The sequence below is a fragment of the Cloeon dipterum genome, chromosome 2, assembly GCF_949628265.1.
Source record: "Cloeon dipterum chromosome 2, ieCloDipt1.1, whole genome shotgun sequence".
Lineage (NCBI taxonomy): Eukaryota > Metazoa > Arthropoda > Insecta > Ephemeroptera > Baetidae > Cloeon > Cloeon dipterum.
Window position 1 is genome coordinate 36871517 of NC_088787.1, and position 15754 is coordinate 36887270.

At 40.3% G+C, this 15754-nt stretch overlaps 6 protein-coding genes across 6 annotated transcripts; 2 read left to right on the forward strand and 4 right to left on the reverse strand.

Annotated features, from left to right (window-relative positions):
* Positions 1-183: 183 nt before the first annotated feature.
* On the reverse strand, positions 184-1065 carry LOC135935233 (uncharacterized). Its single transcript, XM_065477395.1, has 3 exons — positions 915-1065; positions 429-689; positions 184-335 (listed from the first exon to the last, which is right to left on the reverse strand). The coding sequence occupies exons 1-3, from the start codon at positions 1048-1050 to the stop codon at positions 259-261; spliced, it is 474 nt and encodes a 157-aa protein (XP_065333467.1). The 5' UTR covers positions 1051-1065; the 3' UTR covers positions 184-258.
* Positions 1066-2374: 1309 nt separating this feature from the next.
* On the reverse strand, positions 2375-3537 carry LOC135938169 (uncharacterized). Its single transcript, XM_065481745.1, has 4 exons — positions 3402-3537; positions 3122-3254; positions 2944-3049; positions 2375-2882 (listed from the first exon to the last, which is right to left on the reverse strand). The coding sequence occupies exons 1-4, from the start codon at positions 3435-3437 to the stop codon at positions 2693-2695; spliced, it is 465 nt and encodes a 154-aa protein (XP_065337817.1). The 5' UTR covers positions 3438-3537; the 3' UTR covers positions 2375-2692.
* Positions 3538-4068: 531 nt separating this feature from the next.
* On the reverse strand, positions 4069-5439 carry LOC135937616 (uncharacterized). The gene is made up of 6 exons (XM_065480774.1): positions 5404-5439; positions 5138-5264; positions 4950-5076; positions 4635-4891; positions 4453-4578; positions 4069-4397 (listed from the first exon to the last, which is right to left on the reverse strand). The coding sequence occupies exons 1-6, from the start codon at positions 5437-5439 to the stop codon at positions 4069-4071; spliced, it is 1002 nt and encodes a 333-aa protein (XP_065336846.1).
* A 696-nt stretch (positions 5440-6135) lies between these two features.
* Positions 6136-8127, forward strand: LOC135936619 (uncharacterized). Its single transcript, XM_065479499.1, has 3 exons — positions 6136-6604; positions 6669-6812; positions 6870-8127. Exons 1-3 carry the CDS (start codon positions 6478-6480, stop codon positions 7160-7162), a joined length of 564 nt encoding a protein of 187 aa, XP_065335571.1. The 5' UTR covers positions 6136-6477; the 3' UTR covers positions 7163-8127.
* Positions 8128-8175: 48 nt separating this feature from the next.
* Positions 8176-9073, forward strand: LOC135936620 (uncharacterized). The gene is made up of 2 exons (XM_065479500.1): positions 8176-8699; positions 8754-9073. The coding sequence occupies exons 1-2, from the start codon at positions 8522-8524 to the stop codon at positions 9038-9040; spliced, it is 465 nt and encodes a 154-aa protein (XP_065335572.1). The 5' UTR covers positions 8176-8521; the 3' UTR covers positions 9041-9073.
* Positions 9074-11313: 2240 nt separating this feature from the next.
* LOC135937978 (uncharacterized) lies at positions 11314-12520 on the reverse strand. Its single transcript, XM_065481398.1, has 3 exons — positions 11902-12520; positions 11758-11847; positions 11314-11699 (listed from the first exon to the last, which is right to left on the reverse strand). Exons 1-3 carry the CDS (start codon positions 12114-12116, stop codon positions 11627-11629), a joined length of 378 nt encoding a protein of 125 aa, XP_065337470.1. The 5' UTR covers positions 12117-12520; the 3' UTR covers positions 11314-11626.
* Positions 12521-15754: the final 3234 nt, after the last annotated feature.

Below are 15754 nucleotides of genomic sequence, written 5' to 3' on the forward strand. Positions count from 1 at the left end.
GCAACTGCAACTGGGACTTAAAAAACCAATATTTAGGTTTCTCATCAAATCTCATTCAGAATTTATGAAATAGGCAACCCGCGCAGCAAAAAAACACAATTATAATCAACAATTACCTCTGTGCAAAACAAAACACCAGACCAATCATATTCTTGCTTTACCAGGTAAAAATATAATTTCAATGTGATTTAAAAAAATGAGACATTTAATAAAGTAAGTTTCCGGTGAAAGGAGTAATTTTATCCATTTTTTATATTGTCAAGTAAACTCACCATTTGCCAAAACTTTTTCACTTCCATGCGACTTTACTGGTGTGTTCTCGAGTACAGAAGCCCCTGGTTAACAACAATGCGATGAGTGATTAATAAAATAGAAATAGACATTTTGTAACATTGAAATATTGTAAATCTAGATACACATATAATTACCTGCTACTGAAGGACTGGTTGCCATTTTATCTTGAAGTTCAAGATCAGCAGCTTGGCCTTTAGTTGGCGTCAAGATTGGTGAAGTCAAAGGTGGTGGTTCCGGGGAATTATTCAAGTAATGTTTTGTTGCCCACTCATCATCATAATCAAAGCTTCCTCCATTCTCACCGCTCTCTTCCCTGCAGACAGCGATCTGGTCAAGCTCGGGTTGTTTATCAGCCTCTTCTAGCACAAGCTCAAAGGCACTCTCCAACCGGACATCTGAAGTAAATAAATAGTTAATTGAGGAGCTCAACCAAATTGAATTAAAAATGCACCCCGAAAGAAAAAACATAACAAACTATGTGTCTAGCCACAGATTTGCTTCAGATGCAAGGTTAAAAAACAATTAAAGAGCAGTTTGGGCATGTGAAATCATTAACAAAAAATCGAAAAATATTCCTTAAAAATCCAGGATGCAATTTAACACATTGGAAACACACTCACCAATTTCTCTGACTTCACCAGCCCCTTCAGCCCAGCTTTCAGCCTCTCCGTCTTGCTTTGCAGACGGCCCTGCACACCTTTCAACGTCCTTCTCGTCGTTCTCAGCAGACTTGGCACTTCTCAAGGCAGTTTGCATGGCCGGCGCCTGCCTCTCAAAACAGGGAACTGAAAATAAGAACAGTTAGACAGGTTGCAAACAATAAATACAACAATTTTGTCAAGCCGGCTGATACTACAGGCGAGACACGTGTGACATGCGGGTTGCCAGCAGCCAAGAACTTTTAATAGCACTGATACAGCAAGCCAAGAGTCGAAAAATATTCCTTAAAAATCCAGGATGCAATTTAACACATTGGAAACACACTCACCAATTTCTCTGACTTTACCAGCCCCTTCAGCCCAGCTTTCAGCCTCTCCGTCTTGCTTTGCAGACGGCCCTGCACACCATTCAACGTCCTTCTCAACAGGCGTGGCACTTCTCAAGGCAGTTTGCATGGCCGGCGCCTGCCTCTCAGAACAGGGAACTGAAAATAAGAACAGTTAGAACGGTTGCAAACAATAAATACAACAATTTTCTCAACCCGGCTGATACTACAGGCGAGACACGAGTGTCATGCGGGTTGCCAGCAGCCAAGAACTTTTAATAGCACTGATACAGCAAGCCAAGAGTCGAAAAATATTCCTTAAAAATCCAGGATGCAATTTAACACATTGGAAACACACTCACCAATTTCTCTGACTTCACCAGCCCCTTCAGCCCAGCTTTCAGCCTCTCCGTCTTGCTTTGCAGACGGCCCTGCACACCTTTCAACGTCCTTCTCGTCGTTCTCAGCAGACTTGGCACTTCTCAAGGCAGTTTGCATGGCCGGCGCCTGCCTCTCAAAACAGGGAACTGAAAATAAGAACAGTTAGACAGGTTGCAAACAATAAATACAACAATTTTGTCAAGCCGGCTGATACTACAGGCGAGACACGTGTGACATGCGGGTTGCCAGCAGCCAAGAACTTTTAATAGCACTGATACAGCAAGCCAAGAGTCGAAAAATATTCCTTAAAAATCCAGGATGCAATTTAACACATTGGAAACACACTCACCAATTTCTCTGACTTTACCAGCCCCTTCAGCCCAGCTTTCAGCCTCTCCGTCTTGCTTTGCAGACGGCCCTGCACACCATTCAACGTCCTTCTCAACAGGCGTGGCACTTCTCAAGGCAGTTTGCATGGCCGGCGCCTGCCTCTCAGAACAGGGAACTGAAAATAAGAACAGTTAGAACGGTTGCAAACAATAAATACAACAATTTTCTCAACCCGGCTGATACTACAGGCGAGACACGAGTGTCATGCGGGTTGCCAGCAGCCAAGAACTTTTAATAGCACTGATACAGCAAGCCAAGAGTCGAAAAATATTCCTTAAAAATCCAGGATGCAATTTAACACATTGGAAACACACTCACCAATTTCTCTGACTTCACCAGCCCCTTCAGCCCAGCTTTCAGCCTCTCCGTCTTGCTTTGCAGACGGCCCTGCACACCTTTCAACGTCCTTCTCGTCGTTCTCAGCAGACTTGGCACTTCTCAAGGCAGTTTGCATGGCCGGCGCCTGCCTCTCAAAACAGGGAACTGAAAATAAGAACAGTTAGACAGGTTGCAAACAATAAATACAACAATTTTCTCAACCCGGCTGATACTACAGGCGAGACACGTGTGTCATGCGGGCTGCCAACAGCCAAGGACTTTTAATAGCACTGATACAGCAAGCCAAGAGTCGAAAAATATTCCTTAAAAATCCAGGATGCAATTTAACACATTGGAAACACACTCACCACTTTCTCTGACTTCACCAGCCCCTTCAGCCATGCACTCCACCTTGCCTACTTTTGGTCCTACAGCTAATAGACGTGCTCGCCGGCTACTATGCTCACAATCATCTCGGGGTGCAGATTTCAATAATACTTTTCTTGCTTGCATCCTGTCAATTATTGCAATAATCATTTCACAAATTATGCGTTACATTTATTTCTACAACTTACAGATCACTAGCCTTCTGATTAATATATGCCTTTCTTGCTTCTGCAAATTTGAGCTGACAATCCTGCAAACACATTTCCCGCTCTTTGCGCATTGCTTCATTAAAATCTGCAAGTTTCAAATAAAAAATATCAAAACAGAAATCATTGAAATACATTTTAAAAAATAAAACATACTCACCACCAACAAACATAACCAGCTCAAGTGTATCTCCCGGTGACCGAGGCCGGATAAAGTCACCTTCGCAACTGGCATCAACCACTTTAACTTTTAGGCCATTCTTTGGGCTGAAAGTTACACCATACCTGACAGCCTGCAATTTGAAAACAAAGTAATTTCTTAGACCTTCTAACAGGAACAAAAAATGCAACGCGCTGCACAATAAATCTTATAAATAAAAATTCTGATCTGCTGGAAACACCTAAATTAAGACAATAACTATTCTGTTAATTAGGTTTACCTTTAGCAGGTCAATCCGCGTCCTTGCTTTCCTCATGGTGATATTGCCCTTTTGAGTGGTTCTCTTTCAGGATGTGGCCAGATTAATAATCGCAATTTCAGCCCGCGAATCAACAAATTGGTGGCCATTAACTGAAAAGCGCGCAAAACTACTGAAACCGGAAACAGGATATCGCGCGTTTTCAACTTGCACCAATCAGGACAAGGCATGCTTCACTTGTCATATAGCCCTTATTGTTTCAGCTAGTTTGGCGCTGACTTTTGATTTACATCAATGCGACAATAAATGACCAGCCATCTGCCCAATCCATTTTCCATGCTCTACTTAGAGATTCTGAGTTGCAAATATTAAACAATCGACAAAACACAGTTTAAAATATATTTTTTCAGCAACTATAGACCTTCCGGGATGTTAATACCACAAAAACCATTGGGTAAATAAAGCACAAAAGCTTCTTTAAAATCACTAACAAAATAATTTTATGAGGAATATATGCATTAAAGATTCAAAGCAAACACATTATTCATGAAATGCCTTCACCAAAGTCAATTTATTAAAATAATTTGAAGCATAATAATAGCAAAAATTTTCTCAACTAGCCATGCGCACACCATAAATTAAAGTTCAAGGGCCCAAACAAATTAAAATCAAGCACATTGCAAGCAGATTACTTAAACTTTCTTCCTGGTCCCTCCTTTGCCAGCGCATCCAGCAGTTCATCGTGCTCCGGAAGACACTTCATCTTGATCATTTTCTCAATGAATGTTTCCAGCACTGCCATCAAATCCAAAAGAGCTTCGTGTTTCATCTCCAGCTCAACCAGTTCTTTCTTCACATCAACAGCCCGACAACAAATGCTGTGATTCTTGTCGTTGGAGATCTCCATACTTGAATGGGAGTCCACAATGGCCTCCTGCACTTGTTTAAATTTCACTTCAAGTGACTCCAACTCTCCTCTAACCAGGCTCATTTCCTTTCGGAGTGCTCGGACTTTATCTGAGGGATGTTCAACAAATTAGCTCCATGCCAGAATACAATCAATTTATATTACAATGGCAACCAATCGACGGGCTTGGAGCAATGCCAGTTCCAGTGTCGATTGCAACAGATTCCAGGCTCCACCGGCTGCCGTCATACTTCAGCACTACAGACACAGCCCGCAAAGCTTCACTCATGTCTGAAATATTTAAAGTTTTAGTCAATGTTCCCCATTAAAAAACTACAACACCTTACCTGCACCCATGTCAAGCAAGACCTCATCCAGCAAAATATTCGGCCAAAATCCCTGGCGTTCGATGTCAAATTTTTCATGGATTACTTGGCCTCCGGTTCCCACTGAATCACATGTGTCCTGCTTGTCACAGTGTTGGTCAACTCTAGCTTCTTTGCTGCTCCCAGCGCCACTTCCGTAAACTGTCGGTTCACTTTCTTGGATATTAAATTCTTCTACATCTTTCCTATACTGGTTCTCAACAACCCGACAGCAAAACCTACCATAAAACAATACACAATACAAATTGGTTAATAACTATTTATTTATATCATTACCTCTTGACTCGGCCATCAGCGCCACTACCATCAGCCTCAGCCTTCTGCGACGCCTTTTCGATGAACTCAGTAATGCGATCCGGGTAACGCATAAAATTTTCCTTCCAAGTGTACGCGTCACTTGCCCCTGCAAACATTCAATTTACAAAAAAGCATGTCGCATCAATAAAAAATAAATAAAAACTAACTTCCAATGTAAATCATCATCTCCTCCTCATCATCTTCAGGTCTAATTAATCCACCAATAAATCCATTCATAGCAGGTCGAACAAACAGACTGCATTTATCATTGCAGGTAACCGCAAATGGATAATTCTGCAATGGCAAATAACCTAATTAATTCTAAAATACAGTACAAAATGCTAAAAATCAAATCTATCTACATAATCAAAACTATCCACGATCAATAAATAAATGCTACGCTTTTCATTAGACATCTATATTTCCTGCTTACCATGATTGAATCTATTCTGCTTATTGGTTTGCTCATCTCTTAATATCGTAGTTTCTCTAGGGATATACAATTCTTCTCGCCTAATAATCAAGGATTAGGATTCAAAATCAGTCTCGTTCAACCCGTACAACGTTCTCTTGCTGATAATGTGAGTGTAACTGCATAGCAATGGCGGAAAAAACAAAACACACGCGTTATCCATACAACTACGAAAATCAGTTTAATTATAATCACAGTGCTTAGCCACAATTAAATTGATTTCTATTTCAAGGGTGTCAATATATTATTCAGCAGACGGTAATTATTGCCCAACACTAGTGAAAAAATTATTAATGCAAAATTTTAACTCGCATTCACAATTATTTTTAAACACTAAAAGTTGTCCCGCCAAATTCAGCCGACGCGCGAAATTGATATTGGCGCCAACACCACCACACACCGCTCGCAGCACTCACTCAACAGCTCAACACACACTTTTGCTTGTTACGCTCATCCAGCAACAACATCTTTACTAGCTGCGCATAAATTGTGAGTAATTTTTCTAGAATATATTATTGCATGTTCAATTAATTCTTAACACACAATTACGATTTCGGTTTCTTACATTACAATAACACTTCCATTTATTGATTTGGACATCCCGATTAGATAAATGCATTATTTCAACATTTATGTAATTATGTACATAACATGCATTATACGCTAAATTATGTATGAATATTACTTCTTACTCACGGGGTGTAATGTTCACTGTTACTTAAACCTATATCTGGCATTGCATTTACTTCAATTCAATTCTGATTATTTTCAAACATTTAATTCACGAGTTTTATTAAAATCATAAATTAAATTTTCATTCATATTATATAACATACAATTTCTTGATTCACAACAAAAAGCAACGCTTGCAGCATTACACACCCCGAAAGTAAATAATAATGCGCTTAAAACTTTGATAAAAACACTAATACATAAATATGTTACATCCATTTGACTCACAACTAATATCTCCATCATGCAAATTCAATTTCTGACAATTTTTACAGCCTACTTTTCAAACTGTGGCCACATATTATGTCCGGGATGCAAGATAACAACACCTCCAACAGTGCCAAAACACCATCCAGACATAGCATCGGCTCCTGGCATGATGACTGGAGTGAGGAAATGAAACAACACGTTGACTATGAGTATCTGCGGCGTAAGTTACAATCCACTTAAAACTATTCCAAATTTTTCTTTGATCGCGTATCTCTTCCAACCAGGGGGCCTCAGAGAACCTCTGGGTAAAGGCTCGACAGTCACAGTAAATTACTCAGGCAACCCTTTGGTCGCCACCAGCATTGAACTTACAGGAGTGACTCATTCCAGTCAGCATCAGCAGACAGAGCTGTGCGCATCTGCAGCTGGTAATTGTGTTTCGTATAATTCACTCGCAGCCATTTAAATTAATTTCATCTCTACAGAATCCATCGCTAAATCCAAGCACACCATTTCCAAAATCATCCGGCATATGCATCGCATCGAGCACGACCTTTGCCTGACTCAGAGGGAGCTGATCCGGGCTGCAGATGAGGAATCTCGCACCGTGAATGCCACAGAGGCCATCAACAAAATGCTTGAGGACCTTCTGCTGCAGCGAAAAAAAATCAATGGACAAATTGATAATGCAGTAGATGCTGCGACTCGTCTTGAGCGCATCATTGCCTCATTGTCAGAGCCCAAAGCAAAGGCAGTCCATCAAAAAGCCAAAATTTAAGATTCATTTTAAGTTTTTCAAGTGCCACTGCTGGCAGTTTATATGAGTTTGTAATAACAGTTTATTCGTCTTTCTCGGGCTGACGCAAATGTATTTTTTTTTAGATATTACCCGACTGCTTGTCAAAACAATCCTTTGTAATTTTTTTTTCATAGTAATTTTGTCTAAACAGCTTTTTCTAATTTTCTACAATTTCTTGACTAAAACGACATCCCGTCTGATGTAACATCGATTATTTTGCATTAAAAATATTTTTTGTAAACACAATTTTCTTCACACCCTGTTTAATTAATATTTAAACCGACAATTTTTAATTCAATCGTGTCCGAAAAACTATACGGCACACGATTGTCATCAAAACAATAAAATTTATTACACTTTCACAGTTCTTAGCTCCTATTAAGGCATTACGTAATTTTGTCAAGACACAATCTAATTACTTTTACAGCATTACCTTCATTAGAATATCAACCCTCAACTAGCAACAATCAATCACTGATTTATTGTCACATAACTATTTCTTTTGCCACCTAATTTGACCATTACAGATTCAATTCATCTCTAATGACGCGATTTCTAGCATAATGATTTGGTTCAACACAATTTTTTTAAATAATAGTCATTGCTTCAACAATTAAAAAGCATTATAAACGTTAAAAAATAATAATAAAACACGCTATTATTTGCAATCAATTCACTGGTTTTTCCCCAAATCTTACAGTCTAAACACATCCCGCCCAAATTCAAGCTTCGCGCGCGATTTTGATTGGTCCTAAAAATAACGCTCCATCCATAAAGCCTCCACGCCCACACAGCACCACAGCAACACACAGCACCAGAACCGCATGCCGCTAACAAACAGTTAATCCAATCGCATCCGCCAGAACGACAAGAACTCCATGTAAGTTATTATCAAATTACGCTTTTCAATATGGAACAAACACAACTTATTTGATATTGCATTAACCCGCTACCACATTTTGATTTTACGCAGCACAACATAGACAAATTTCCACGCGCTTGCATGTCCATTAAATATTTTTTGTATTAGACTAACCTTGTTTACGGGCTGATTTACCCATTTCCGCTTGAATTGTCAAACTTAATTTATTCAATACATGTTTCCATCAACCCGCCACACACATACCATTACATAACAAACCATTACTTTCACAAATTGAACCACCCTATTGCACATAATTAATTTCCCCGCAACTAAATTCAATTAGTAAATAAAAAAATATAACAACACAGACAATCAACAATTTCTCCGGCAAATATTAATGTAATTCATCCCGCTTAAAATTCATATCTGCATTACAGATATTAACTGTCCTACATCATACGGGTTGTTTCAACATGAGCAAATCAGACGAAGACATGATTAACCTGGACAGCGACAGCGACATGTCGACTGCCTCCACCCTATGCTGCTGGGGTTGTTGCAACGCGCCAAGTTCGCCAACAGCAGCGGCCTCCAAACAGCTTTGTGATGAGGACTGCATCAAGCACTTCCAGGGAGGCACAACTGTTGGAAGTAAGTTAATTTCAATTTTGTCTCGTGCAGCCTTTCATTCTCGCACCGTTACAGATTCACTCGTTAGGGCAGAGGCTGCGCTGGAAAAACTCTACGTTTCCTACAATGACTTGAACACTGAATACAAAGACGCGCAGGCTGTTCTGCGAGAAAACAGTCAGGAGACAGACTGGCTGGAAAATGCTCGAAGAAGGATCAGCATGAGGATCGAACGCCTCGTGAGGATGCGTCCCAAGATTGAACAACGGGTGAAGGACGCATCCAAGGCAGTTGTCGAGTTCGAGCAACGCCTCACCGAGTTTACGAAGCCTGCTCAAGACCTGTCCTCCGCGAGAAAATGATCGACAACTTTTTTGTAGTTGATTTTTTGCGGGATGTTTTTTTTATTGAAATCTTTCGGCCACATCAGCCAACACCATTGCATTGTCACCTCATTATTTTAATTTCTGTAACTAAAATTCTTCAATTGCAACCCGACATTTGTATGTATTGTACCTTTTTAATTTTGTAATAAAATGTTCATATTATAAATTTAATTCCTGATGCCAATTAATTGAAAACTACCAATTATAAATTACTAGAATATTTACTGCAAACACACATTGTATTCCATTTATATTACTTCCTAAAACATAATTATTTAAACTCATTCAGCTCTAACAAGCCTTCATATATGACGCTATTTACAAAAACACTGTCTGGTTTTTCCCCAATCTGAGCCTCCTCATTTGTCACCAAGAGACTCGTGAGTCTCTTCATGACAGAAACACCGCAAAGTTTGGGTGGTCTGAAGAGACTCGTGAGTCTCTTCAGGACAGAAACACCGCAAAGTTTGGGTGGTCTGAAGAGACTCGTGAGTCTCTTCAGGACAGAAACACCGCAAAGTTTGGGTGGTCTGAAGAGACTCGTGAGTCTCTTCAGGACAGAAACACCGCAAAGTTTGGGTGGTCTAAAGACACTCACTGTCACCAAGAGACTCATGAGTCTCTTGGTGACAGTTTTTTTATCCATGAGTCTCTTCAGACCACTATGTAAAGCCTTTCCCGCCAAATTCAAAAAACGCGCGCGCATTTGTGATTTGCGCCAAGAACACCACTGCAACCACACCTTTTGCACAGCACAGAGCAGTACCACTTACTATTCAGCCATTGCAAAACGCACTCGCAAACAACAACATCCACTGAATAACGTGAATCACCAATAAATCCGTGTAAGTTTATCTCATGATATCCTTCCTTCATCAATTACATACTGCCACCACGAATGTATTTCTCTACATAACTGTTTCCTTGCGGGCTGTTTAAGTAAATTTCATATTTCATCTTATGACTTTCTTTCTTAATTAACATGTTTAAATCATCTCCACATACATAACATACCATTCTTTACATATACATGATCAACCAGCTTATGCAAATAATTACTTTCAGCCCGCACAAGCACATAATGATTAAAAGCCATAACAAAACATTCACATTTATCCCACCTTTGCAGCCAAGATAATTTATTCGGGATGTCTGCCATGCAACGTTTGTACTCTGACGACAACTTCCAACACAAGGGGAATCCTACTAACATGGATCCCTGCCAAAACACGGAGGGTAACTTCGCAGCTTCTGAGCACCAGCAATTGCAAGCCAGGTGCTCTTCAGCTAAAGGTAAATGTTCTTTATTTCAAGTATTGTCGCCATTTAATTACATGTCTATTACAGCATCAATTGCAACTTGTGAGAGGGCAATTAAAACATTCTACCGCAGACTTGACAACATTCAAGCTGACCTGTCCAACAAACACGTTGACTACGCCGGAAAGTTCCGTGAAATTGATCAAGTACAAAGAGAGATCAACGCCATGTACAGGAAACAGCGCAAGCTCAGGGAGGAGCTGGTTGGGCTCGATGCCCGTGTAAAGTTGCACCAGATGCAATGAGACACTTTGAGAGGCAGTTGACCTCAAAGGGAGGCGCATGTCGAGGTGCACCCTTCAAATAATAGTGCACTCATTCTGTTTCAAAATTTTTGATAAATTTTCTTTTTCTCGGTATGAAACTAATTATTACCATACGGGAGAGGTACGGGCATCGCCAATTGTGTCCGCGTGGAACGACCAACCCAATTCCACTCTGCATGCGCCAAACTGACCATACCCTTTGAGCCGTGAGAAGAACGACGACAAGATAGACTTGTGATTAGAGACCCTACCGATAGAAGAATTGTTGAGTAGAATTTTTTTGATAAGCGCAATTATTTCAATATCTAAACTTGTTACCCCTTTACTAACCCTTTCCTATTTTTTTATATATTTGTCGCTACACATTATCGCTACGCACATCACCATAGGTTTCGTAATTTGTGTAATAAATCCGACGAATATATTTTCTTTTTATCCAAAGCATTCGCCAATATTATTCATTTTTTTCGCCTTTTCAAAGTGAGCATATTTGTTATTTCCACGGAACCGAGGTCTGCACCGAACCCATCTTCTATTAATTAGGATTAATCTGGATTAGAATCTTGTGTTTTCCTCTGCTATTGGAGGTACAATAGCTGGCATCCCTAAATTCTTTAATAGAGCAAAGTTTGCGATAGTATCACACACTTTCTTATAAATTTATAAATATTTGTAGCTCTTTTCATCGGAATGCAACCCGGGTAGTGTACCGCCATTGAATTCAATAAAACATTGTTTTTCAAATTTCACTTCCCTATTATCTTTTAATGTCAGCCACCAATTCCAGTTTTATATACAACAACCCGACCACCACACTGCAAAAACCCACTCGAAAAAAAATAAATCCAAGACAAAAGCATCCAACTACAAAAGGATTGTCACCACTAGCCGACAATTTACAATAAAAATGATCGAAAATAATCTTCCTGCATTACAAAGCAAACCACACACTTTACAAGAATGATCACCCCGTCTATTAGTTGAAGATCGGTCTCCTTCTCTTTGGCACTGGGCCTCTTGCACATGCAGCCAATTTCGCCAACTCTAACCTAAAAGATAATTCATATATCAGTCTCACTATACAATTTAATAATTGCTTTTTATTACTGCCAGTCCTCCACAAGAATTTGCAGTGATTGCCGAACTGCAACATATGATAGCTCGGGCACACTTCCTGGAAGATGATCCTCTGTTTCACTGAAAATAATAATTTTCAATTACATAAATTTTCTCAGCAACATCAATACATACCTGCTGCCAACTGGCATTGTCTGTTCCTTCGGGCTGTCAAACTCTAAAAAGATGTCCTGGTCAGAGTCCGAATCTTCGCTGCTCAGGTCATCCCTCAATTTGGAATCAACGTCCGAACTCTGTTGTTTGGCTTCAGTTGGCTTCTCCAACGCGCACTCTTCCGCAGCATCAGTGTCTTCCATCTCCCTACTGATTGTGAACAATATAATTTCCATATTTTGATAACTTCACTCATTGGGCCACAAAAACACAATGAAAACATTCAAAAATATTTCTGTCTCCATAACTACTCACAACACACAACACACAATGAGGCTTCGGCTGCATGGTCTCACCAACTATGATTGTAACTCTTGGCACGGGATACACAACTTTCACCAGCTGCAATTTGGTCCTTCACGGCACCGACACATTTATCTAACTCAACCCGGACACGATTTGTCACAAAATTTGTCTTGTAAATGTGTCACAAAATAACGCATGAATCATCTATTGCAAAATAAAAATTAAATTTGCGGGCTGCAATGCATCTCTGTTCTTCACATTATTTTAACAAATTCAAAGCTTTAAAATTATCAATAAACGAGTCATGTGTCCACACATAACCAAGAGATTTGCAACTTGAAGGTCGCTAAGTTAGCCACTGATTTGAACACTTGTTTAGTGCCATCCATCGCCATCAATATTAAAGGAAACAGTGCCGCGTGTTTGGCCGCTATTTTAGCCGCTGGTTTAACCGCTAAATTACCGACAAAATTAGCCGCTTGACCCACCGCGCCCAACAATAACTTGGGCATGACCCAAACAACACATTTAAAGATGAGAAACATGCCAATCATTGCTTCTATGGCTGCATCGCTTTCTGGACAACCTCCAAGCCACCCCGTGAAAACACCCTCTCCAGGCATCTTACAATAGTTACTCACCCTCCAGCAACACCAATCAGTTATCCCCCTTCACATCACTACACAAACACAAAACTTTCACGCCCCCAGATAGGGCAAAAACAACACAAAACACATCATAAACACAATTTACCACGCTTATGAGGCACACTTTAAACAGCAACTATGGCGGCCAAACAATCTTTAACAGAAGCGGGGAAGACGCGGTGCCGGTAAAATTATCCGAAATATCGTTGAAAAACCGCAACCGCCACTTGGCTCCGCCCCAATCCTGTGGGGGGGGAATGTGCCAACATAATAAAATCGCGACGACGGCGCCACCAAAATCCATACACACGAACTCACTTTTGGGTTTTTAAAATATGTCACGAAGAGACTCGTGAGTCTCTTGAGGACAGAAAAACCATGAAGTTTGGGTGGTCTGAAGAGACTCACTGTCACGAAGAGACTCTGAGTCTCTTCGCGAATTTCCCCTCCAAGTGAGTCTCTAAGTGACAGTTTTCGTGTTCGTGAGTCTCTTCGGACCACTATTTAAAAACTTCCAAATGTTAAAATAATCTTATTTGCTGATGACATGGTGCTTTTGTCTAGCTCCCTTGACGACATCAGGCGTTCTCTAGAATTGCTGATTAATTATCTTGCTTTCAGGGAGCTAGAACTGAACTTTGATAAATGATAAATCTTGAAATTCCGCAACAAAGGTCGAGGGCGGCTCAAAAACACTGACTCTTTAATTGTTCACAATAGGCCAATCGAGTTTGTTAATGAATTCACTTATTTGGGCGTAGTTTTTCAAGCCTCAGGAATCTCCTTCTCTAAACACGTCGCCAAAAAAGTCAGAGCCGTAATTCTTGCCACAGCTGCACTCAAAAACCTGGCCAAGTCCTCCCTCAGCACAGCATTAAAACTCTTTGACCTGGCCATAGCTCCAATAGCGTGTTGTGGAATTGAAGTTATCTGGCCTTACTTAACGCTTTACGACCTCCAAAAATTAGAGACTGCTAAATCTAGATTTCTCAAAAAAGCGCTTTGCCTATCAAAATTCATGAAGTCCAGACTGGCTTACAAACTTGCTGACACGGAGTTTTTTGTTGACAAACTTTGCTCCAGATTTTCGCTGCACAGAACTCTAAACTATAACAAGTTCATTGACAATCAGCTGTTCAAGATTTCTGAAATCGACCCGGAATTTTATGGTGCTCCCGCTATGATCAACCCAAGCTGGAAATCGGTGAGCCATGACATGAGGCACGCGCTCACTCGAAACGCGTGCAACGATTTCCACTTCCTGCTGTGCAAAACCAAGAGCTACCACAGCAACGCGATCAGCGAGTGCGTCTGCAAATTCTGCGAAAAGAACATTGGCTCCTACCACTTCTTCAGCTGTGATAAAAACGATATGAGTCTAGACATGGTCAATTAAAAATCGATTTTTAACATCGATGTTTTTTCGGACGATATTTATCGATTTTTATCGATATTTTATGTACCTTTACATTGGTTATATAGGACAATATTTTTACATTGATATTTTTTCAGACGATATGTATCGATTTATATCGATAGTCAAAAACATTTGGTGATGACTATATAAGTCTCGCGCAAGCAGCAAATTCTGTGATCAAGTGATTTTTTAAAAAAAAAAATGTTCTATTCAAGCTTATTGTACTGTTGTATGTGTATATTGTATTGTATTGTTGCACACCTTGGTGTTAAATAAAATATTTCATTCACATAGTGTATAAGAGTAAGATGTTGAACGGGTAAAAAACAATAACCTTGAGATGCTGATTTTCTTATGCCAGTGGATGAGATGGTTGATGGGCTCACGGTGTGGCTGCGGGCGGAAGTTTTGAGTCGTATTGACTTGGACTTTTGCCTGCCTCGTGCAATCGTGGGCGGTGAGAAATTTTATTTTATGCATATTATTTCACAGGAGGTGAAATTTGCACTTCACGGAATAATCTCCTCTGCTGAAGGAGTGGACGCAATTTTTAACAAAATGCTTAAATTGACAGCTGATTCAAATTTGCCAACGTTAACAAATTTGCCATCGTTAACAAATATTGTTAATGCCTCTTTACAAAAAGGTCACTTCCCGTCCGAGTGGAAAAAAGCTATTTTAATGCCTCTACCTAAAGTTTGACACGCGGTTTCTTGTTTTGATATTAGGCCTATTAGTGTCCTGTGCACTGCGTCTAAAGTACTTGAAAAAAATCGTCCACGACCAGCTGATTACGTACTTCAAAATACATAACGTGATAGATGAGTTCCAGTCCGGCTTCCGCAGGCAGCATAGCACGACTACAGCGCTTTTGAAAATTTCTGAGGACTTGCGGATTTCTAATTTCCGTGGTGAGGTAATCCTTATGGTTTTCCTTGATTTTTCAAACACGTTTGATTTGTTCAATCACGCTCTGCTGATCTGGAAGCTGACGCAGCTAAATTTATCTGATTATGTTAAAAAATTGTTTTAAAATCTTATTAAGTGAGAGAGAACACGCGATTTATGGGAGAGGGCGCTGCGGAGCTAGCGGCAGGTCGAAAGCTGCCCACGCTCTCGGTTTTTTGGCCAAAAATTAGGTTTTTTCGAAGGGAAGATGCCCAAGAAAGTTTCCATGGGACGCGGAAATGGCCCTTTTCAAGGTGTGAGTATGGGAGAGCCGTCCTGCCATACGGACTCGGCGCAGGATGGGAAATTCAACTGCGGCAATTATTGGGCTTTGCTTAGCCGATTGCGCCGTATGGAGCAACGCTTGCTTCGCTTAGAGAAGGGAGAGGAAAACTAGGTGCTGGCTGCGAACAATAGGATTCCTGAGCAGCCGGGAAAAAAGGACCACCTACTTCGACGAAATGGCAGGTTTCTGATAATTCTCCCTTTCTAAAGGAATACTTCCAGCTACGTAGGAGTGCTTTTGAAAGTGGCCGAGGCAAATGCCTGTTGATGG